Genomic DNA, 25,471 nt, shown 5'->3' on the forward strand with positions numbered 1-25,471 from the left:
GCCCCAGGCAACGGTCATTGCGACAGACCTGATCTCCGCCTTGGTACGGACACACCGATTGCCGATGGTTGTTTGACCACTACTTATGAGCCCGCGCGCAGCATCTCTCGAGCAATATCCACTTCACACGCAAGACCGGACCGGACGGACGGACGCACAGTGGTGTGAGGGTGCGATTTTTGGCCAAAAACTCGAAATGTATATTAAATCTTAATAAGATCGTTTTTTATTGTCATGTCTTTTTGGGTTTAATTTTCTGCACCAAAATTTGATTAGTTATGATATTATTTTAATAAATCAGCTCATAGTGATTTGACCGGACGGAATGCCCCAGTCACAGATTCAGCCTCAGCCACCTCACTCATTGACCATCCTCAGCCTGACGCAAGCACTCTCTGGACTTTGACGCGGTAGCTTAGCTCTACGCGACGACCACAATCAGCCAGCCAGCCGGGCCAGCTCAAGTTCAGCGCTCAGTCTCGACTCAACGTTCGTTCCGTCCACACGCGATTCCGGTTTGCGCAGTTCTTCTCGCGGTTCCTTGCAGCTTGTGCTTTGTGGGTTCCTTCTTGACGGGGTGAAGAATCTAGGCCGTGGAAGCAGCGCCGAACGCAGAGTTGGTGTTCACTGGGTTATTTGATCAGCGCGTGGTTAGTAGCTCGGCAGCATAAGTTCTTCAAGTTTTCCTAGATCTGTCTCGTGAGTTTCGAAATAATCGGGTTGATTTCGATCGAAATGCCTCCGCGTACATGAAAAGTCCGAAAAGCAAAAAAAAAAGGAAAAGTAGTTTCAAGTGACCTGGTTAACGTGAAGGGGAACCGTGGCTCGCGTGTACGTGTGTGGCCGGAGACTCTCGCCGGCGACGAACCTCTTCAGCGTAGTCCAGTAGTAGTGGCCAAAAGGGGGATCACAAGTGATTGTAAACATGGGGCGTCTTTGCCGTAGTTAGTTCAAAGTGAAACTCGAAAAATCGAGACGAAACTTCCTCAATTGAGGCAAGAAATTAAGAAAAAAGTACCGGGTGATTTAACTCGCTGCTGGACGAAAGTGAAACTATGCCTGCAACATGAGCAGCAGTAATCAAAAACTCGACACTCTAACCAGCGACAACAGCGACTGGGTGATGATGTCCGAGAGGAAAAACAAAAATACCGGAACAGGCAACACAGAGTGTGGAGATGATAGAGTAGAGAGAAAAAACAAAAGTGTTTGCACGTGTACCGTGGTCAGGGGAGAAATCGAAAACCGTTGGATGGTGGTGATTTATGACTCTTTTTTTGTGAAATGACCTTTTATGCTAATTTATTTTATGTTAAGTTATGTTTAACAATGGTCAGATGAAGATACATTATAAAGATAGCCTTTGAAAAAATGCGGACTTAAACTTTTACTTTATTTACACTTATTTTATCAGGCTGGTACAAATTTATGGCCAGGTACCACAAATAAATCTGGAAGACGAAAATCTTACAGTTATGAATGGGGAAGGGGAAGCTGTGATATGAATTAATTTGAATGTTTTTGAAATTCTAATGGTTTTAACGATTTTAAATCTCAAAAGGGTAGAATTTATATTTTTATTAAAATAAAACTTTACTATTTATTTTCAAATTTTCAATTCAACCCATACACCTAATCAAAAAAATTTAAGAAAATGTAAAATCTGTCAGAACTTGGCACAGATTCATCATTATCTGTGCCACGTTTTGACGTAGTCTGGCTGACACATGAAAAATTTGGTATTCCCAGATTTATCTGGTAACCTGTCAACCCTGGTCCCTTGGCTCTGATCAAGGTCGACGCCTTCTTCCATCGCTATCGGAGAGGAAAAAAAATATGGGTCATTCCAGCTGAAGCGGAACAGCATTTGAAAATTACCCTCTCCGATCCTGCTCAAATTTGGCAGGGCTGTTGATACTATCGGAACATGCAAGAATCCCGAATTTCATCCAAATCGGACCACCCCCTTTATTTTTGTACCTCCCCAAAAAATCGACTTTTTGGCGATTTTTGTGCGAAACCCCTATTTTCAAACGGCGATAGCTCAGGAACCACAAATCTTAGAAGGTCGGTCTTAGACTCAATTTTGAAGAAAATTGGACTTAGAATCCATTTCCGAGATCAAAATTCGGATTAATTTATTTTTTCTACCTGTATTGCGCAATTGAAAACTTTAAACGGCCGTATCTCAAAACACCCCATCTTATTTTTTTGATTTGACCTCACCATCGTGTTCCCCGACCAATTTTACATAAGAATCACTCATCGACAGAAAGGGATATGTTTCGTTCCAGAGATATCGAATTTTAAAGTTTTGAGTATTTGAGATTACCTACATTAGCTTCATTCGCCGCATCTGCTAGAAGCACTCATAAGCGCTGTTCAATAACTGCTACCTGGTCATTTATTGGAATAAGATTTCATATTAAATAATCTTTAGCAAATTGGGCAAAATAACTGTATAACACTGTAGGCATCTGGCGTTAACGTGAAGACTTCCATCTTTGCCATGATTTTTCGTTCTGGATATAAATTGTGCGTCGCTATTAATATTTTGACAACATTTCTTTTACAAGTTGTTTAGAATAGTGCCCTAAACAAGCTGATTCCTTTTGGTAACGATTATCCCAATAATTGCAAAGTTATGGAAATCGCCATTGATCAATGATTGCCAACTAGGATGTCAATGATTGTACCTCAAAATTATGTAACTTTTGAAACACATTTGATTTAGACCAACAATTCTTTCAGTGGCTTTAAGAAGGCAACAACCGGCACATGCTGATTACATTTGGTGCAGAAATTCGTTAAATTGAATTCAGTACAGAACAATTTAGAGTGATGATCAATTTTCTTCGAAAATGATCAAAGGCTTCACCTTAAATCGCAAATGTTTATCCGCTTAAAAAAATGAGATGAATTTCTGTGCTAACCCACAGGATAGAGCAATAACGACACACAGTACAGGGCAGAATTGGATTCCGATGCAGCGAGCAGAAAAATGCAATTGATCTTGTTACTTGCAAGATTTACTGAACAATAAGTGCACGATGTTGGTTGGCAGCCCTGTTAGCAAGAGATCAGCATTTTTTCAGTGCCGGGTATTTTATCTTTTTGACAGTTGACGTTTGTTTTTCGCGCAGCATCTGATGTTTTTGGTTCATTCGTTGTTTACACTTCAATCACTCCAGTCGCAAATAAAGTTCGCTCTGCGATTTTAAGCTACAAACTCCTGTTTCGCTCTTTTCCTGCTGTGGTGGCAATAGGTTATGGGCCCAGTGGACAGGAAGTTGTAGTTGAAGGAAGAATTGTGTGAAAGTTGATAAAAGTTTGATCTCGGCGAGGACTTAAAGATGGAAGGTGCGAAGTTCGGATTCCAGAGGTTGCGATACGACAATTATGAGACCTGGAAGCGGCGCGCGAGGCAGTTTCTGACGCGCGAAGGATTGTGGAGCTACGTTGTTGATGATGCCAAGGCGGAAGTGAAGAAATCTCCGGAGTGGGCGGCCAAAGACGATCTGGCGCTGCAGACCATTGGATACTTGGTTGATGATGCGCTGCAAAGGGAGTTCGAGGACGCTGAAACGGCGAAGGAAGCATGGGAGATGCTGCGAAAGTATTTCGTGAAAGATTCTTCAGTCGGAAAGGTGGCGCTTATCAAGCGGCTGTCAAAGATGGAGCTTGCTGAAGGAGGTGACGTTCGCGAGTTTTTGCTGAACATGGAGGAGCTTTTCGAGAAAATGGGCAACGTTGGCATCCGCATGGACGAGGACCTCAAGGCTTGCTTCATTTTGGCGAATTTACCAGAGTCCTACGAAAGCACCGTGTCGTCGATTCATGGTCGGATGGAGGTTCTCTCGATGAATTTTGTGAAGACAAAGCTGATGGAGGAGTACGATCGCCGCAAGAACAAGCGTGAAACGGAACCAGAGAAGGCCATGGCTGTGCGAAGTGCTTCAAAGGACCGGCGAGCTGCAGGATCGAGCCGACAGTGCTACGCTTGTGACAGTCCCGATCATCTTATGCGAGATTGTGAACTACTTAAGAAACTACGAGCTGAGGACGAACGATCGAAGAAAGACCGAAAGCAGAAGGCATTGTCAGCAGTTGTCAGAACAAACAGCTGTTCCAGTGAAGACTTGTGCTTTGCGGCAATTCAGGAGGAGCCAACACAGGACTGGTATTTGGATTCGGGAGCTACTGCGCACATGACCGGAAGTAAGGATCAACTGGAACAGGTTCATCGAATGGCAGCAAAGAACGTTAAGTTTGCGGATGGCCAGGTGTTGCAGTCGAGGGCTAAAGGAGTTGTGACTTTAGTTTCGCGGGATGGCAACGATCGTCCAACTGGAGTTAAGCTAGGTGACGTATTGTTTGTTCCAGGGTTGTCTGCTAATGTAGTGTCAGTGAGTGCTATCACGAAGAAAGGGTTTGACGTTGTGTTCAAAAGGGATCAATGCTGTGTTATGAAGAATGACAAAGTACTGTTGATCGCGCAGAAGGTAGGAGAGCTTTACAAGCTGAATCACTAGAGGAGGAGGAAGGAAATGCTTAGCTCTTGTGGAGGAGTGTTGGTTGGCAGCCCTGTTAGCAAGAGATCAGCATTTTTTCAGTGCCGGGTATTTTATCTTTTTGACAGTTGACGTTTGTTTTTCGCGCAGCATCTGATGTTTTTGGTTCATTCGTTGTTTACACTTCAATCACTCCAGTCGCAAATAAAGTTCGCTCTGCGATTTTAAGCTACAAACTCCTGTTTCGCTCTTTTCCTGCTGTGGTGGCAATACACGATACATTATTGAGTAAAAAATATGAATTAAAATGAATAAAATTTGTTGATACGTTGTACTCTAGTGAAGGACGATCACAAGGAGTAGGAAAAGGATTTCTGGAAAGTATAAAACTGAAAAATGTAAGAAAATCACAAAGTTCAGCTAGTTCCCAAAATTTAGTAGCGATGATTTAGACACCGTCCGAACAATAATGTTTTTTTTCTTCTATCATTTCGGATTCTTGGAACACAATACGGATACTAAGTGTACTTTGACCAAAACCATCCATTAATTAAATGGATCTGGCTCACAATATAAAAATCGATTTAATATAATCCATCTTTTGAACCATAAAGCAGATTTTGGAGTTTTTGCTGAATGGCACTATTACCGCTCATGACAAAGGCCCTAGTCATGGCCTCGGGGTACTCTAAAACGGTTAGCAACTCGTAAAAAACGGTACATTCAAAATAACCCAATAAATATTCCTTGAACAAAAAAATGATTAAGGTATTAGCTATTTGAAAATTGCGTGAAATTATAAAAATAAAAAATAAATTAATCATTTTTCACAACATCAGGTAGTAATTATTAAAAAGTGCTCCTGAGTGCTTCTAGTATATGCGGCGAATGAAGCTAATGTAGGTAATCTCAAATACTCAAAACTTTAAAATTCGATATCTCTGGAACGAAACATATTCCTTTCTTATGTAAAATTGGCCGGGGAACACGATGGTGAGGTCAAATCAAAAAAATAAGATGGGGTGTTTTGAGATACGGCCGTTTAAAGTTTTCAATTGCGCAATACAGGTAGAAAAAATAAATTAATCCGAATTTTGATCTCGGAAATGGATTCTACGTCCAATTTCCTTCAAAATTGAGTCTAAGACCGACCTTCTAAGATTTGTGGTTTCTGAGCTATCACCGTTTGAAAATAGGGGTTTCGCACAAAAATCGCCAAAAAGTCGATTTTTTGGGGAGGTACAAAAATGGAGGGGGTGGTCCGATTTGGATGAAATTTGGGATTTTTGCATGTTTTGATAGTATCAACAACCCTGCCAAATTTGAGTAGGATCGGAGAGGGTAATTTTCAAATTTGCACTTTTTCGTGCACAGTTGAGATGGAATGACCCATATAGTGTTTTGGAATTGGGATGATGTTATAGCTATCTATTGATTATAATTTCCTAGAATTTTTCACCAAAATACGTACTTTTCCTATATTTTGAAATTATTGTTGCAATATAGGTATCAAATGATCGATTTTTATCATTTTTTTAATACTCAAATTTTCACAAAAATACAGTCCAGACTCAATTATCCGAAGGCCTCGGAGAAATTTTACTTCGGATAATCAAAACTTCGGATAATCGAATCACGCAAAAAAAAAATTATTTTCGTTGCCTAATTATTGATTGTCGAGCTAAGGATGACCCCTAAACTATGCTAAAATGATTAAGAAATTTTAAATCCAAGATGGCGGCCAAAATGGTGGTGACACATTATTGAAATAATGCATTTTATTTTTTAATAGGTAATCAACAACTCAAATTTTACTTAAATCGGGTCACAGAACTCTAATTTTATGTTAAAAACAAGAAAATGCAAAAATACGAAAACAATTTTTTTTGTTCGTGATTCGATTATCTGGAGTCCCATATAAACCTTCAGATAATCGAATTTCGGATAATCGAAACTTTGGATAAAAATTTTACTTAAATCGGGTCACAGAACTCTAATTTTATGTTAAAAACAAGAAAATGCAAAAATACGAAAACAATTTTTTTTGTTCGTGATTCGATTATCTGGAGTCCCATATAAACCTTCAGATAATCGAATTTCGGATAATCGAAACTTTGGATAATCGATTGAGGATCCGATAATCTAGTCTGGACTTTTAGTATTTTCGAAAAAAACAGTCAAAATTTAAGTTTTTACCAATATGGGTATCAAATGATCGTGATTTTTTCATACATTTCGAATGTAATAGCAACATTTTTTGAATGGACTGAAAATTTTCACAAAACCACGTATTTAAAAAAAATATTAAAAATTTCCGTTTTTCATAATATGGGTATCAAACGATCGAGATTTTTTCTACAATTCCCATATATTAGCATGTTTTTTTGAAAATACTCAAAATTTCGATCTTTTGATACCCATTTTGTGAAAAACTGATTATTTTTTGTATTTTTTCGAAAATACGTGATTTTCTGAAAATTTGGACTAGTTTCACAAAAAAATGGTAATACATACGAAATGTATGGAAAAATCCTGATTGTTTGATATCCATATTGTAAAAAACTTAAATTTTGAGTTTTTTTTTCGAAAATACGTGGTTTTGTGAAAATTATTTGATACCCATATTGCAATAACAATAATTTTGAGTATTTTTTCGAGAAACATTGCAGCTTAACAGAAAGCAAGATATCAAGTTTCCATCCAAAGATTTTCAGAATAGTTTGGTTGTACACTGAAATACAGATCTTCCTTTTAAATTTTGGTACGTGCAAAGTACAAAAAATCATGGAATTATCACATCTTTTATGTCAGAAATTATGTGTAATTTCATCTCTGAAAATATGTAATTTTACCACTTTTCTTGAGGGATGCCACTTTTTCAGTCTAAATTGCGTTAAAATTATATCATAAAAGAGATAATATTGAACCTTCCAAAAAAACACCTTCCAAATTTTTTACAGTTTACTGTCCGAATTTCGATTATCCGAAGGTTTGTAAGGCCGTTGCAAAAAAAAATAAAAAAGTATAAAAATTTAATTTACGAGCCTTGGTTTCAACATTTTCATGAAAAAAGTGTTTTAAAATGCATTATACATCTGTCCAGTTGTTTTGCCATCATTTGTTTCCAAAATATCTGAGTATTGACGAAAATTTATTTTTTTTGCGAAAAATATTTTTTGTGCGGTGCTGTACATTGGAATTTCATAAAAATTGAAAACATTTTTAAACAAGCCCAAACATGCTAAATATGATTATCAATGCAGAAAAATGCATTTTAGATTGTTTTCAGTTGATTAGACTTCAATTTCATGGAAATTTGGAAGTTTTTTGGAAAAATAATTTGTCTGCCCCCTGATTTTTCCGACCAATTTTGAGGGGGGGGGGGGGGGGTGACATAAACTTTGAAAAATTTTGCAACGGCCTAAGGAACTTTTTATAATCGAATCATGAATAAAAAAAATCTCCTAAAATTCGTGTTCTGCGACCTCAGTTTAGTAAAAAAGGAATAGTTGATAGCTTATAAAATTCCAAAATTTTATTTTATTTTTTTAAGGACAATTTGACCATTGCTTAAAAAAATCTAATTCAATTTAGCGTGGTTTAGTAGTCATACTTGAGCTCGACAATCAAAAATAAGACAGCAACATATACAATGGACACTCTCGTTGGCGATATTGAAGGGACCGTCGAGAGCGGGAGTTATCAAATTATAGAACGAAAAATCAAAGCAATCTATTTGAAGAACTTAAAAATTTATTGATTCATGCATTATTGATATCGAGAAGATCGACAGCCAGAGAGTCCACTGTAGTTTGATTTGTGTGATTCATCATTAGCTGTAATAACAGTAAAATAATTTAGAAAACAAACTTCAATAAATGAGACAAGTTAAAAAATATATTTAACAAAATAAAAAATAAAACAAACAACATATTCAAAACCTTCTCTCGTACCATTTAAAGTCAAGGTTAAGTTTTGCCAGCCCTTTGTACTGGAACAGGTTGATTAATCTTACTCCATGCTCCAAGCATTCCACCATATAGCTGGATCGCGTGAAACGATCCACAAGCTCAATATGCGCTTACGCTGAATGAAAGTGAAAAAAAATGTCGGTCATAACCGGCGAGCCCAACTGCACCTCCACCAGAGATCATCATCATCACCGTGGGGAGGGCTGTGAAAACTCATTTGTTGTGCTTAATCTATCCGTTTCGGTGCAACACACGGGGCACTTTATCTGCATTAAAAACCACAGCCCAAAGCAACCAGCTGCACATCTCACTATCAGAGACCGTAAAATGAGCTTTATTCAAAGCGCGCTCGCGCAAGCCCGAAATGCCATTATGGTGCCACTATAGTGCTTACAAGCCCTCCAGCTCCATTGCGGTGCAGCGTCAATGAATGTTTGCTCTTTCGTGGTACGGTGCATTCAAAACTAAGTGGCTTTACACTATATGTCGTCGCCATCGTGCTAACTTGTCGTACGTGCATTTTGGGCCAAATTAAGTTAAGAACGCCATTTTGTGCAGCTCACAATGTCTCACCTTTTGACCTTCAGAGATCCCCAAAATTCGATTTCAATCCTGAGATATTCAACAAAAACCGTAAAAACTCCGTGCATTTTTGTCACTTTACATATAAAAGTAGTTTCAATCTTGTCGTGCTATCTTGTCACTCCATGAAAATTGATGTAAGTGCGACAAAAGGCCAAACGGATTTCAGGCCAGGAAAGTCAGGATGCGTTTGTCGCACGTACAAGCTAGACTACCGTAAACATTTGTAATTATAACTCGGGACTCCAGCAACCAACTTCAACCAAACTTTGGGACAATGCACAGAATGGTGTGCCAAACAAAACGTGTTTGTTATTGTTTACATTGCGTGCGCTCGTTTTTGAATATTCAAGGTCAAACATTAAAACGCGTTTTTCTCGGAACGTCAAAATGGCGGGTGCGACAAGATAGCACGACGACGTCGATGTGTGAGTTTATTTGAGGGTAACATTTTTTTTTAAATACGCGATTGTGGCCCATTGTTTTTCGATACACGACGCTCGAACGTATGTGTGTCACGAAGGGAAACTATCGTCTCCGAGGGGGCAGAGGAATTTTTATTGGCTTTTGGTGTGGTTTTATGATGAAAATATTGTGGCGTGTTTTATGCGATAGTGGGGAAATATGACTCTTTTTTGTTGCGTTTGCCGTAAAGATGAATACTTCGGTAAGAGGTAGAGTGCATCGTGAGATGAACCACGCTGTTGAACGTACACTATACAAAGTAGTTTTAAAGTTTTTCTTTAAGGTTTTCATTTCAAGAATTTAATTGCGTCAGCATATCTCTTTTGATCATATTGTCAGAAAGAACTTTTTGACAAAATATAACAAAAATATATCTCGGATTGGTTTTGATAAAGACGTAAGAGCCAATTGTAAACAAGGCCTTTTTTGCGTCGGTATTCGACCTACTTACGAAAAATCAATTTCAAAAATGCTTTAGATTGTTCACGTCCTACAAGTGCCCTAAACTAAACATAAATGAAATTTTGTTACAATTTGGAGAAAAATGAAAATAAGTGTTGGAGGCTTTTTGGCAACTCACCCGAGATATTTTGAATATCATGGCCAAAGAACAACCACCTGCAAATTATGTGCATAAATTATCGAACTATTATAATTTTCGGTCTGCCAAGCTATGTTGGTTTATTTCCTGGTAAAACCCGTTTCGGCCTGAAGTCATCTTTAGAATAAAATCATTCTCAGTTTGCCACATTTTATAGTTTCCTAGTGGAGTCATTTTTTTATATTATTCTTACAAATTCAACTATTCATTATTCAATAATAACAGCTGATACCAATCCCAATCGTATCATCATTCGATTTTGCTCTTAAATGTCACTTGAGAAATTCTCCAATAAGTTGGTCAACCGCTTTATGGTAGGACTGTCATGTAAGCTCGGTAATGAACACGTCACGAAACGAAACTTACTGAAATTTGTTCGATCTATATTACCACTGTTGTGAGCTTCAATAAAATGTGTTTTTTTTTTTTAAATGGGAAGGCACCCACGTTTCACGCCCCAAATTGAAACACAAATTTTAAAACATTAAAACTTAACAAACACCACCAAATGCAGGTGGTTGGACGTGGGCAAATTAGACGCACACGATGCATTTTACAGTGATGCCCCAGTTTTGATTCGTACAGCTGCCTCTGTTAAGCACGGCCCAGTGCTTAACTGAAGCACAGAGCTTATGGGATTTTGGCTTTATGGGAGACATTGGCTTTAAACGTATGAAAAATCATGCAAACATAAAAATATTATAGTGTTTTGGAATCGGGATGATCCATTAAAATTATAATTTCATGAAAATTTTCTTAAAATACATATTTTTCCTGTATTTTAAAAATGATATGTTTCTCGAAAAAATACTCAAAATTTCAGTTTTTACAAATGATCAGGATTTTTTCATACATTTCGAATGTAATAACAACATTTTTTGAAAATTCTGAAAATTTTCACAAAACTACGTATTTTCGAAAAAAAATACTCAAAATTTCAGTTTTTACAATATGGGTATCAAATGATCAGGATTTTTTCATACATTTCGAATGTAATAACAACATTTTTTGAAAATACTCAAAATTTTCACAAAACTACGAATTTTCGAAAAAAAATACTCAAAATTTCAGTTTTTACAATATGGGTATCAAACGATCGGGATTTTTTCATACATTTCGAATGTAATAACAACATATTTTGAAAACACTCAAAATTTTCACAAAACTACGTATTTTTGAAAAAAATACTCAATATTTCAGTTTTTACAATATCGGAATTAAACGATCAGGAGTTTTTCATACATTTCGAATGTAATAACAACATTTTTTAAAAATTCTCAAAATTTTTACAAAACTACGAATTTTTGAAAAAACACAGAATTTCTGTTTTTACAATATGGGTATCAAACGATCGGGATTTTTTCAAACATTTCGAATGAAATAATAACATTTTTTTTTTGAAAATACTCAAAATTTTCACAAAACTACTTACAAATGTATGAAAAAATCCCGATCGTTTGATACCCCATTGTTAAAACTGAAATTCTGAGTATTTTTTTCAAAAATACGTAGTTTTGTGAAAATTTTGAGTATTTTCAAAAAATGTTGTTATTACTTTCGAAATGTATGAAAAAATCCTGATCGTTTGATACCCATATTGTAAAAACGGAAATTTTGATTATTTTTTCGAAAATACGTAGTTTTGTGAAAATTTTGAGTATTTAAAAAAAAAGTTATTACATTCGAAATGTATGAAAAAATCCTGATCGTTTGATACCCATATTGTAAAAACTGAAATTTTGGGTATTTTTTTCGAAAATACGTAGTTTTGTGAAAATTTTGAGTATTTAAAAAAAATTGTTATTACAATCAAAATGTATGAAAAAATCCTGATCATTTGATACCCATATAGCAATAACAATATATTTTTGGTTTCTTGAGAGAAAAAAATTGCATTTTCAAAATACAGGAAAAATACGTATTATTGTGAAAAATTTCATGAAATTATAATTCATCATCCCGATTCCAAAACACTATAATATTTTTATGTTTGCATGATTTTTCATACGATTATAGCCAATGTCTCCCATATAGCCAGAATCCCATAAGCTCTGTGCCTCGGTTATGCACGCCTCGGTTTTGCATCCCCCATATGCGGTGCTAAACCGAGGCATGTCTGTACATTATAGGTGGTACTTAGGTTCACAGCAAAAACATGTGTAAATTTGGAATGTGTAATTTTTCAAGGTTGAATATTACCTCTTTTTTATGTAATTTTATCTCAATTTAGACTGAAAAAGCGACATTACAAGGAGGGGAAGGGGGGTGACAAAAACTTCAAATAAAATTTGTACCAGCCTAAAACAAAAATAAACTAATAAACAAAACTTAAACACACAATTACTGAATAACTATTGAATTACACGAATTACTACGGAATTACATAACTGCTGAGTAATTCTGGAATTGCTGAATTAAGCCACCACTTTGAAACGGCGCCGGAAAATCTTTACATGAAAATTAATAGGCAATCATAGACTTATGAAAGGTTTACCGAGATTATTTTTAAACAGTCTTTTTTTTTAATTTTATTTTCAATCTTCTGTAGAACGTTTTTACAAAAAAAAATCTTGTAATTACCATTGAGTATTGGAATTAACAGGAATTGTAAGGATTACTCCGGTATTACTGAGTAATTCCGGAATTGCAGAATTACATGCTCAAACTCCGAGTAATTCCGGATTAGTGACCAGTCTGACATGATGCTGGAAACCTCTTGATAATTATGTCAACATTGATCAGTTGAACTATTTTAATACTATAAAATTGTTTTGATTTTCTAATAAAATTGAGTATGTTTGCCAGTAATAAGCCAAACTTAACCAGCAGATCTAGGTTGCTGGCTTTAGCGAAAAATGTCGCTGGTTTAGCTAGATATTTGCAAAATATCTGTGAAATCTATCTGCTAATTTGGCGTTGGATCCCCTTTCCGTGTAAATTTTTAACGCTTTGCAGATTTAAAAATTATTTTAAATAAAATTTCAACAATTTTTGAGTTTCGAATGCTTTATTGAGCCGGGAACCGTGGTGTAGGGGTAAGCGTGGTTGCCTCTCACCCAGTCGGCTTGGGTTCGATCCCAGACGGTCCCGGTGGCATTTTTCGAGACGAGATTAGTCTGACCACGCCTTCCGTCGAACGGGGAAGTAAATGTTGGCCCCGGTCTAACCTAGAGGTTAGGTCGATAGCTCAGTCCAGGTGTAGGAGTCGTCTCCCTGGGTCCTGCCTCGGTGGAGTCGCTGGTAGGCAGTTGGAATAACAATCTAAAGGTCGTCAGATTGAATCCCGGGGTGGATGGAAGTTAAGGTGTAAAAAGAGGTTTGCAATTGCCTCAATAATCAAGCCTTCGAACACCTAGTTTCGAGTAGGAATCTCGCAATGGAGAACGCCAATTCAATGCTGTAGAGCGAATAATTTGATTTTTGATTTTGAAGGCTTTATTGTTGATAATCGTTGTAATTAAATGCTTTTTATGTGAAAACCCTTATCCAGCAAGTGAAAAGTTCATATAAGATGTTTAAAATTAATTAAAACACTTTCCCAACAAAAAAAGTGGTGGTAATTTTCCGATGTTGAATTTTATAGGCTTCCGAATCTCCAGCTCACTCCAATAAGTAGCCAAAAGATTGCAAAGCAAAATTGATTGGTATTGCGTAGTTCAACCTTAACCAAACGAGCGTTGCTTAACCACCACATTCAATGGTTCTGAGCAGCTGAGTCTTGTTTTTCGTACAAGAGGGGGTCGATTGTCGATTGACCTTCAATAGTGCACCTGACGAGAGTCTTTTTTTGTGTTGTGCTGTTGCTTCTCGCGAAAACCAGTTTCTTCGGATGCTGAGTGGCCCGAAGTTCTTGTGGCGGTGCCCATGTTTGCAACGCGATCGACTCCATTGAATCAATGTCGGCGCACTCGGTATGTTCGAGCTCAGATCGTTAAATAGTGTTATTTTTTTTGGTTAAATCCCCGCTGGGTATATTGCTGCTTCAAGGGTACACAGTGATGGTCCTTTCGAATGGATTGTTTTTGACAGGTTTTTCGATACTTATTGTCGAATGAAGTCGCCATGAATAATGTAAAAAATACTTTTTAATTTCTTATGATGTCAAGTGCACACGGAAACTTGATCATAAATTTATATAGTGAAAAAATTTACTGAGTGTTGACGGAATTCAACGGTTGTGTTTTCATGGAAAGAGTTTAAAAAAGCCAACAACCTCAAGAAATAGCTTGAAGCAAAAATTGTTGATCTAAAATTTTGGAAAGCATTTGCCGGCTTATTTAAAATGCACATAATTTGCAAATCTCAAAGTCGAACAGCTCACATCCTGGAACGATATCTGCAGCATTTTGCATTTGACCATGACCGTGGCAGAGCGTTCGGATATGCGGATTAAGTCTGCTAGTGAAATGAATATTCCTTACTTCAGGATTATCAGTTTATTTTAAGGTTATTATACCTTCCTTTTTGAGGAATGGGTATAAATCTAAAATTTTAAATAATTAATTTAAGTTTCGAAAAGAAGCCAACACAAATAGTTAGTAGAAATTGAGTTAACTATTGCTTCATTCTATATTGCCCAGGCAATGACAAGATTTTCTTAACTGATCACATGCACGGAGAAAAAAGAGTTCCCAAAATCGTGAACAAGCGTTCATGAAATTCGGAACCACGAACAAAGTGTTCAATTTCCATGGTACGATTTTGAAAAACGTACCATGAAATTTGAACACTTTGTTCGTGGTTCCGAATTTCATGAACGCTTGTTCACGATTATGAGAACTCATTTTTCTCCGTGTGGTATGAAGATACACAGAGAAAAAAGATTTCCCAAAATCGTGAAAACGCGTTCATGAAATTGAGAGCTCTTTTTTCTTCGTGTAGGTGACATAATACCTTACTTGTGGGCATTTTTGAAGATGTATTTCGATAATTTTGATGAAATTCATGTCTGTATTTATCATGTGACTTATCTTTGCTTGAAGAAAAGAAAGCTCTACCTTTTGCACCAGTTTAGGCTCGAATCACTCTGGTCATGCAACAGTTGTTGATCTTTCACTTTCCTAGTATTTTGGTTTATTATTTCACACCCTGTTACGCAAAGGCTCGATCGAAATCGATACTCACAACAAACGAAGCTCTACGATGACGATCTTCAACCACCGGGCATTGCGGCATCACCGCAGCAGCTGCAACAGAAAGTTGCCGCTCTGGCCACCGGTTCGCGTTGTCAGTCCTCAAAGAAATTTAAATTCACACTGGTTTTTGTATTGCAGCGATTCCTCCAACCTCCTCCAGTAATTATTGGCAAACCAAGCAATAGCAGCAAAAATGAACAGCGCACGTCACCGGTTGATACGTGGCTTGAATCGATTAGCGTCCACATCGGCCACTTCGGCCGCTCCAACGGCACCGTCCACAGCCGCCACCAGCACGTCCAACCCGTCCAACAGCAACGCCGTGCCCCGGTCCAGCTATGCCACAGCGACGTGTCCCCACATGGTGGACATGGCCGCAGCCGAGGCTGCCACCATCAACACCCGGTTGCAGTCACACCAGCAGGCCCCGCCGACGATCAAGCTCGAGCAGGCCCGGCCGTACTCGGAAGTGCCCGGCCCGAAGCCGTTGCCGATTTTGGGAAACACGTGGCGGTAAGTTTTGGGGAATTTTATACAGATTTGAATTTTATCTAATTTGCCTCATCCCAACTGGTCCTGCTAACGTCATTAGGTGTTTCGCGAACCTGTTTGACTGGGTTTGAAAGGAATTTTGGGTTCATCTTGGATCGGGCTACTGGTAAGGTTTGACGCAGAAGCAAGTTTTAAAATACAAGATGAAGGTGTCATTTAAAGACATACATGCGTTACGTAATACATTTTAATTTTTTTTGACAAATCTTGAAACAGCAAATAAATTTGTGCCACCTATTTTTCAACATGATATTAAAGCTCACTCGAAATTGTTACAATAAGATCTACACTCTACTTTCTTGTAAAGCTGTGTTTAAAAACAACTTTTAAGATATTCAATCTCAATTTAGTGAAAAATAACCAATCCTTATAGGATGAAAGGATGTTTGATGGAAATATTTTAAACAGAAATTGTTATAAAAATTAACAAAATTTTCTTACTATGAAAGGAGAAAAGCATTTTTTTTTTGTGCTTGGTTCATATAGAGCTTAACAAATGTTTGACCCTTATCAATTCGTGGATATAAGATTTCCGCTAAATTGGGATTAATTTTTCGAAAGACACCATATTAGTAACAAGCTTTCGAAAATTATTTTTTTTTACGCAGCCGGCTCTAGGCTAGTGACCTCATGTTTAAAAATTCGCCCTAATTTCACCTAGTGATAGGTTAATCCTGAATATTTAATTTTTGGTAATGTTTTGTTTTTGCTAGTTCATCACCCCAAAAATAATCAAAACACATTTATGTCAACACATGAAAAACAGTTAAGGTTAATATTGTTATTTAAAAAACTAACTTAATCCACCTATGTGGCTGATGCCTTCTCACTTTTTACCAAAAATGGGTATACGAGTGGTTTCATCATTTTTTTAGATCCAGAAAAAAAGAACACAATGTATAACTTATGTGGTCATAACTCGAGACAGGGTTGCCAGATCTTCAATGTCTTGGACTCATTGGAAAGGCCTTTCAATTACCTAACCAACGATGGGTCGGATGATGGATCCGGACATCGTTTACATGCATATTATTGAGATCCGGGTATTTGTGAAAACACATTTTTATACATAACTTTTGAACTACTTATCGAAACTTCAAACAATTCAATTGCGATGTATGGGACCCTAAACCATGTCGAATGCAACTGGTTCGATCAAAATCGGTTCAGCCAGTGCTGAGAAAACTCAGTGAGAATTTTGGTCACATACATACATACACACACACATACACACACATACACACACACATACACACACACATACACACACATACACACATACACATACATTTTTTTTTACAATAAACAAATAAACAAATAAACAAATACATGAAGGTGGGTCTAGGAGCTTTTAATAGAAAGTTCATTTTCAGAGCACCTCAGTGAGGAAGGCAAAATACAGAGTGATTTTGAAAGTCATTGTGTTTTTTCACGAATTACAGATAAAAAGTTGGAAAATCGTCACACAGTCCAGTAGTACGGAAAATTCTAATGATTGATTTCAAAATATACAATTTAATGTTTATTGAACTAAGCTTAAGAACTAACATAACAATCGTATAAATGTGATTCATGGTTAGTAAAGAGTTATTTAGCTTTACTGAATATTCATAAAAAAGATGTTTTAATTCAATTTTGTATTTCCGTCAAGCTCAATTTTGAGTTATAAATTTTTGCAATAACAATTGCAATTGCTCTACTGAAAATGTCTGCAAATTTGGAGATATTTTTAAAATCTATTTGAATAGCACGTAATATTTGGGTAATTCTCAGATAACTCAAACAGTAGTTGACCAACCTCTCTTCGATTTGAGTTAAATTTTGTTCGAAGGGGTAATATTTGTCCCTGATCATAAAACCGAGCACCATTTTCCGATATTAAGTGACAGAGGGGCGACCCCTTCCATTTTAGAACATTCGAAAAAAAACGTGTTTTTCAATAGTTTCTTGCCTGAAATGGTGATGGTTTGGAAATTTGGTGGCAAAAGGACTTTATGTAAAATTGGACGCCCGATTTGATGGCGTTCTCGGAATTCCGAAAAAAAACGTATTTTTCTTCAAAAAAAAGTTCAATAATAGTTTCAAAAACTCTGCCATTTTTCGTTGCTCAATCGTAAAATTTATTGAACTTGACTTTTGAAGGGAATTTTCATTTATTTTTTAAATTAGAAAAAAAAAACTTGAAGGGTCATTTTTTCATCGAACACAAAAAAATCATTTTAATGTTTCGCGTTTTTTCTAACTTTGCAGGATTGTTTTTTAGAGCGTTCAAAAATGTATGGGGTCGTACCGCCCCTTTGTCACGAGATATCGAAAAATTTAGCTCGGATTCGAAAATAATTCATTCCTACATCTTTTACCAATTTTGTGTGAGTTGGCGCAGAGTTACCCATTTGATTGTAGAAACTATCGAACGCAGTAGAAAATTGTTCTAAGCATCAGAAAATAAATTCAACGATTCAAATTATTTGTAATAACAAAACTCGACATTTTCAAACTTGATTCCAGTAAACGCACAGTCAAAAAGTTAAATTTCAACAGGAAACAAAACCAACCAAAACAATCGCGTGACCTTGCACTTGAAGCCATTAAGTCGTGCTCTCAGCATTGTTTGCGAGGTGTTTTCCATTGACACACTTTCATGAACCTAAAAAAATGTCAAGGAACTGTAAGCTACATTCGAATCAGATGCACATTGCAACTTAATTAAATGCTATTATTTGGTGTGAAAAACGCATTCGATTTGCAAAAAAACAGCATTTTCCAAGGTTGCACTTAAATTGATTGCTTGTAGCCAAACTTTTTAGCACATTGAAAAATAATATTTAATCACCCAAAATGTGCAATAATTAGCACCTTGTGATGCATTCGTTGCGTCAGCGCTTATTTTTCAAGTCGAAATTTTTATAGCTTTTAATAATGTTTGAAATTAGTGACAAATACAACATCAATGCTTCTGATTTTTTTTTTATTTTTGGAAAAAGGTCCTCAGATTTACTGGTTCAAATAAACGTTTGCAGTACGTTTCTTCCTCTTTCTTTTTACAACAAAGTATGATTCATACTTGAACTCGTATCTTGACTAGTTTGTTTGACGCAAATGAGTATTTAACACATTTAACTAGGATGCGAAAATTGACGCCTAAATTTTTTTAGTAAATCCCCGAAACTTGCAAACTAATTGGTCATTAGTGTTGATTTTATGATCATTTGATTTATTAGTTGTGTAACCAGTTATTTTAACTTTAATAATTTTATTTATGAAATTGTTTTTTGAATACAGTTCTCAGGAAAGTTAAATTTTGTAGCAAATCCTTTTAATTTTCCAATCTTCTCTTTCAGCGTCTTTCCCATCATTGGTCAATACAAAATCTCCGATGTGGCGATGATATCGTTCCTGCTGCACGAGCACTACGGTCGGATCGTTCGGCTCGGAGGCTTGATTGGCCGGCCCGACCTGCTGTTTGTGTACGACGCTGATGAAATCGAAAAGGTATGTAGATTTCGAAGTCACGCTGGACGAATTCCAAATGAATATTCATGTGACGGTATCGGGAAGACAATTTTTCATTGCCGTACCGGGCGAATTGACTAAACAGTTAAAAATATTCTTGTGATCTGTAGTTATTGATCAATAATAGCTAAAACAAGCTACAATAATCTAAAAAAGTCCTTATTAACAATCTAATCGAACATCTTGTTTAAATCTTCGACCTTGACCAATTCCAAACCCGTTCCATAACAAAAAGCACGTTTTCCAAAAAGTAGACAATCTTGACCTTCCATCAACGCCGCAGTAGAAGCTTCACATAACAATGCTAGATTAGCGATTTACCCGGTAACCGAAACAAAAAACCACCTAACGGCTCCAAAACCGGTGTCAATCATTCACACCAAACCTCCCAAACCGGGCTTGTTGAATGGAATTCAAGGTTCGTCGCTTGCACTAACCAGCCAGCCGTTCAAATCACCTCTCGTTGACGTCGCGTTTTTTGTTTTGTTAATCTCCGCGCTTGTATCAATGAACTTGACTGTCGTCGATGCGTTGCGCGACGACTTGTTACCAACTGTTTTGTTGTAGTAGTAGGCGAAGTTAAACATGTTTCACCAATACACACAGGTTTATCGCCACGAGGGCCCAACCCCGTTCCGGCCATCGATGCCCAGCCTCGTCAAGTACAAGAGCGAACTGCGGAAAGATTTCTTCGGCGATCTGCCGGGAGTTGTTGGAGTGTAAGTATTTTAAAACTATTTCTTAAATAACTTTATGGCCGAAAATCTGTACAAAACATCTTTATTTTACATTGTTGTCACAAGTTACTCAACGGACCTGAATGGGTTGAGTTGAGCTGTGGTCAACATTTATGAGCTATTTTTGGACATGGTGAAAGCCAATCATTGTTCACGTTTTATAACCTTGGCGTCACAAAGTCTGCAACTAAAATTAAATCTGAAAGTCAGTTGGATCAAATATGACGAAATTAAATCGAATCCATAAATCTATTAATTTTATATTTTCTCTTTCATCAAATGATTTATAAGTGATTCGGTATTGTTAAAAGATTAGAATAATTGTTTTTAGTAAAAAGCTGTTAGTCATGTTCTTCTTGATAAAAAAACTGATATGTTTAGGGAATGTTTAGCTTACTAATCTTTTCGATTTCCATTGATTCGTTTTCTCCAGCAAATTCGTTCTGTCGCTGGTGACCATCAGTATTTTTGATTCGTTGTATATACCAAATCCATGGCCTTCAAAACGTAGTACTAGGATCTACTTCAAATCGCTTACACTTCGAGAACCAGGCAATTGCTCTAAAAAACATGAAGTACGCACCTTTACCCCGTATGTGGAGCGAAGGTACGCACTATGCGGGGCAAAGTGAATTTTTAGTTATTTTTTATGTCAAAGCTAGTTTTTCATTTAGTTTTCATTTAGGGGTTGATAATTAAGATCCCCAATCAAGAAGGGTTTGATAATCAAGAACCCCAAATCAAGATAATATTATGATATATTGACTTATTTGAACTTATTAGTACTTATATAGCTAATGTTTCTTTTTTGGGTTCAAAATCTTACTTTTTTCGCATAAGTTATATTTGTTGGTCCTGTTTTGGCAGAAATACTATTTTTTTATTTTGAATAAATTTTGTCAAAAATAAAAGTTATCCAATGTGTTTTAATTTTTTTCATACAAAAATGTATGGAAATTTTAGGCTAAAGACTAGTTAAACCCAGCAGAGCTGAAAAGACAGAATGCGTAATAGTAGTTTATGCAACAAGTTGCAAAAAGAGGATTTTTTCAGCACGAGTCGTACATTTATCCAACGAGGTTCACCGAGTTGGATAAATACGAAGAGTGCTGAAAAAATCAAGTTTTGCAACGACATTTTTTGCAATTCCAAAAAACACACACTGGGTGAAATTTTATGTCAAATTTTCATGTATTTTGTCAATAAATCGTTTAAATCAAAAAATGTTGAAAAGTGTTACTTTTCGAAACAAGTGCTGAAAAGTTCAACTTTTCAGCACCCATTTGAGTAGAACAACCTATTCGATTCTGTTATTTTTGGTACAGAAAAGTAGGCTATTTCGTCGTTCAAGAATGACAGGAAAAGTAAGTCGTTTCACGACGGAATTGCAAAAAGTGATTTTTGAATGCTCTACTGCTCCTCACTAATACATCTTACTACAGCTGTAAACATAAACAAAGTGGAAGGCTATGTTCAAGCTCAAGCGTGATATATTTTTTGCTGCGGAAATGACTTGTTATGTTTTTTTTTAAATCTGTTTATGTTTTAAATTAAGGGCTCCGCACTTTTTTGTTCGTAGACTAATCGATGGGCGGCCAAAAGAGGCCATTTTTGATTTCCATGTGACGAAACATTACGTCAGAAGTGGGTGGAATTTTGTGTATCAGAAGAACAACCGAATCGAAGTTCCGAGATTGTGTATCTTTTAAGTGCAGTAATAATGTTGGAGTAAGATTATTAAATATTATTGGCATGTGCCATTCATAGTAATTGATAATTCGTCGCTAATATTTCAAAAAGGTAGGTTTTGCGGGAGACATACCGCTTATTGAAATGCTAGCGACGAATTAACCCAAACTCGATTTCTACCCTCTTTTAAGATTTGTTAACTTCGAATACCTCAAAAGCTCGACACCACCGACAAAATAAATTATAGTTCGATTACAATACTTGCCACTTCTTGGTATCATTTTGCGAACAGTAAATTGGTTCCACTTTGACAGTTCTAAATTGAGGCCGCTTTGCGAACCACTATTCTGCACCCAGGTTAAATGGTTTCAAAGATTTCGTGAACATGAAGTTTTGTAAACCTTATTTTGTAAACTTCTAATATTAGATCAAAGTGACCCAAAAGTTACTATTGATAATGTCACATACAGTCCAGACTCGATTATCCGAAGGCCTCGGAAAAAAATCACTTCGGATAACCGAAACTTCGGATAATCGAATCACGAATTTTTTTTTATTGTTGAGCATAGGTAAGACCCCTAAACTACGCTAAAATTATTTAGAATTTTTAAATCCATGATGGCGGCCAAAATGCATTTTATTTTTTAAAAGGCAATCAAAAACTCAAATTTGCCTTAATTGGGGTCGTAGAACACAAAATTTATGTTAAAAACAAGAAAATGAAAAAATACGAAAAAAAAATTTTGTTCGTGATTCGATTATCCGAAGTCCCATACAAACCTTCGGATAATCGAAACTTCGAAACTTGTTCGACTTATCTGGCCACTTTGGCGTCGGTTTCAGGTTCTCCGGAGGATCCCGGAATAAGGCCAATCGAGGAGCTTTTTCAAGATTATTATTTTATATGCAATAAAGGCATCGTAAATTATTTTTTTCCATATCCAGCTGATTGATGTTCCCCAAAAACCCAAAATCCTATTTCACGAACCATTGCAAACTAAGCAATTGTATTTTTTTTTTGTGACGGGACAACGCTTCCATGTACCCCATTTTAAAAAAGTCGTATATGATTTTATACTTACAGAATCTTCCTTTACTAATAAGAGGGCTATTTTAAATGAGTAATTTTACTATAAAATTCCGTATAAAGAACAGTTTAATATTTGAAATCCAACCATTTATTTAAGTTATTTTGTAAAATTGTTTCTAAAATTGTTAAAATTCCAACATTTCATGACTTTCACAAATGTAGCTCACAAATATTTTTAGAAAAAGATTCTTGAAAGGATCTATGCTTTGAAAAAATGTTTTTTGTATGATTCAAAAAGTTGTAAAACATGAATACAGAAATTATCATTTCAACTTGAAAAATTTACTCCTTGGTAAACAAGTGCTGAGAGTCGGTCAATTGGATTCCCAATTAAACATTGTCAACCATCATAAGGTTTTACTGAGCACTCACTTAGAGAGTAAGCTCCAGAAATGTCACCAAATTTTATATTGATCAGCAGTAAAATTAAATTCGTTTAAAATAATTTAAAAATAGTTAAATGGGACCTCACATTAAGACTTTGAAATATCACCGATTAACAGCTTAGAACAATTCGACGTCGTCGTGCTATTTTGTCGCACCCGCCATTTTGACGTTCCGAGAAAAACGCGTTTTAATGTTTGACCTTGAATATTCAAAAACGAGAGCACGCAATGTAAACAATAACAAACACGTTTTGTTTGGCTCACCATTCTGTGCATTGTCCCAAAGTTTGGTTGAAGTTGGTTGCTGGAGTCCCGAGTTATAATTACAAATGTTTACGGTAGTCTAGCTTGTACGTGCGACAAACGCATCCTGACTTTCCTGACCTGAAATCCCTTTGGCCTTTTGTCGCACTTACATCAATTTTCATGGAGTGACAAGATAGCACGACAAGATTGAAACTACTTTCATATGTAAAGTGACAAAAATGCACGGAGTTTTTCCGGTTTTTGTTGAATATCTCAGGATTGAAATCGAATTTTGGGGATCTGTGAAGGTCAAAAGGTGAGGCATTGTGAGCTGCACAAAATGGTGTTCTTAACTCAATTTGGCCCAAAATGCACGTACGACAAGTTAGCACGATGGCGACGAATTATTAATTTGTCATATGGACTAAACACTAAAATGTATCAAAAATGCCTTTGAATCTATGAAAATTGATCCAGAATTGATAAAATCTTTACTCAGTTTGCAATAAATAATCAAAAGACACGTAATAATTTGGTTTTACTAACTTCCAGCCACGGCGAACAATGGCGCGAGTTCCGTTCGCGGGTCCAAAAACCTGTCCTGCAACTATCCACCGTCCGTCGGTACGTGACCCCACTGGAGCAGGTCACCGAGGAGTTCATCGATCGGTGCAACAAGCTGCTGGATGATAAGCAGGAACTGCCGGCCGATTTCGACAACGAAATCCACAAATGGTCCCTCGAGTGTATCGGTCTGGTTGCGCTGGACGCCAGGTTGGGCTGTCTGGAGCCCAACTTGGATCCCAAGTCGGAACCGCAGCAGATCATCAACGCTGCCAAGTACGCTCTGCGGAATGTGGCTACGCTGGAACTGAAAGCGCCCTACTGGAGGTATTTCCCGACTCCGCTGTGGACCAAGTACGTCAACAACATGGACTATTTCGTCAAGTGAGTAGTGAGGGTTGATTGGAAGGTTTTTAAAATGTCTTAATGATAATCTTATTTTTCAGTATTTGCATGAAATACATCAAGAACGCCACCAATCGGATGAAGCTGACCGAAGGACGCGCCCTGGACGGGGAACCTTCCCTGCTGGAGCGCGTAATGAAGAGTCAAAACAACGAAAAGCTAGCGGTCGTAATGGCGCTGGATATGATCCTGGTGGGAATCGACACCATCTCGATGGCCGTGTGCTCGATCCTGTACCAGCTGGCAACGCGGCCAGCCGAACAACAGAAAGTGTACGAAGAGCTGCGACGAATCATGCCCGATCCGAAGACTCCGCTGACGATTCCACTGCTCGATCAGGCCCACTATCTGAAGGCGTTCATCAAGGAGGTTCTGCGGGTTTACAGTACGGTGATTGGGAATGGGCGGACCCTGCAGGAGGACACCGTCATCTGTGGCTATAGAATTCCCAAGGGGGTAAGTTGTGTCCTCGTGTTCTTATAACCTTTTAATCATACTAATTTCAACCTCATCATCAACTTCCACACCAGGTCCAGTGCGTCTTCCCGAACCTGGTGACCGGCACGATGGAGGAGTACGTGACGGACGCCAAGACGTTCAAGCCGGAACGTTGGCTCAAGCCCAGCCAGGGTGGCACCGGAGACAACCTGCACCCGTTCGCGTCGCTGCCGTACGGTTACGGGGCCCGCATGTGCCTGGGACGTCGCTTTGCCGATTTGGAGATGCAAATTCTGCTGGCTAAGCTGCTGCGCTCGTACAAGCTCGAGTTCCACCACGATCCGCTCAAGTACGTCGTCACGTTCATGTACGCACCGGAAGGGGCACTCAAGTTCAAGATGACACCGAGGGAGTGAATGCAGGGGAGGTGTTTACGACTCGTTATACTAGGGCTTAAGAAATGCAAATGTTTATTACCGCCGGGTGGTTTCGAGATTCGCCAACTTTTTTACAATGTGTACATAACCTGTTAGTATAATTATCAACTCTAATGTGTATGGAATAAATGACATTCAAATACAGACTA

General features: G+C 37.3%; 1 protein-coding gene across 2 annotated transcripts; it reads left to right on the top strand.

Annotated features, from left to right (window-relative positions):
• The first annotated feature begins 468 nt into the window (after positions 1-468).
• On the top strand, positions 469-25,471 carry LOC120418500 (probable cytochrome P450 301a1, mitochondrial). 2 transcript variants are annotated; one of them, XM_039580937.2, is made up of 7 exons: positions 469-650; positions 15,404-15,778; positions 19,159-19,309; positions 19,937-20,049; positions 24,031-24,426; positions 24,489-24,903; positions 24,978-25,471. In XM_039580937.2, exons 2-7 carry the CDS (start codon positions 15,459-15,461, stop codon positions 25,299-25,301), a joined length of 1,719 nt encoding a protein of 572 aa, XP_039436871.1. In that variant the 5' UTR covers positions 469-650; positions 15,404-15,458; the 3' UTR covers positions 25,302-25,471. The 2 variants fall into 2 exon arrangements, with proteins under 2 accessions (XP_039436871.1, XP_052566428.1); XM_052710468.1 differs by lacking the exon at positions 469-650 and adding an exon at positions 684-699.

Source organism: Culex pipiens, chromosome 3 (genome assembly GCF_016801865.2).
Source record: "Culex pipiens pallens isolate TS chromosome 3, TS_CPP_V2, whole genome shotgun sequence".
Classification (NCBI taxonomy): Eukaryota; Metazoa; Arthropoda; class Insecta; order Diptera; family Culicidae; genus Culex; species Culex pipiens.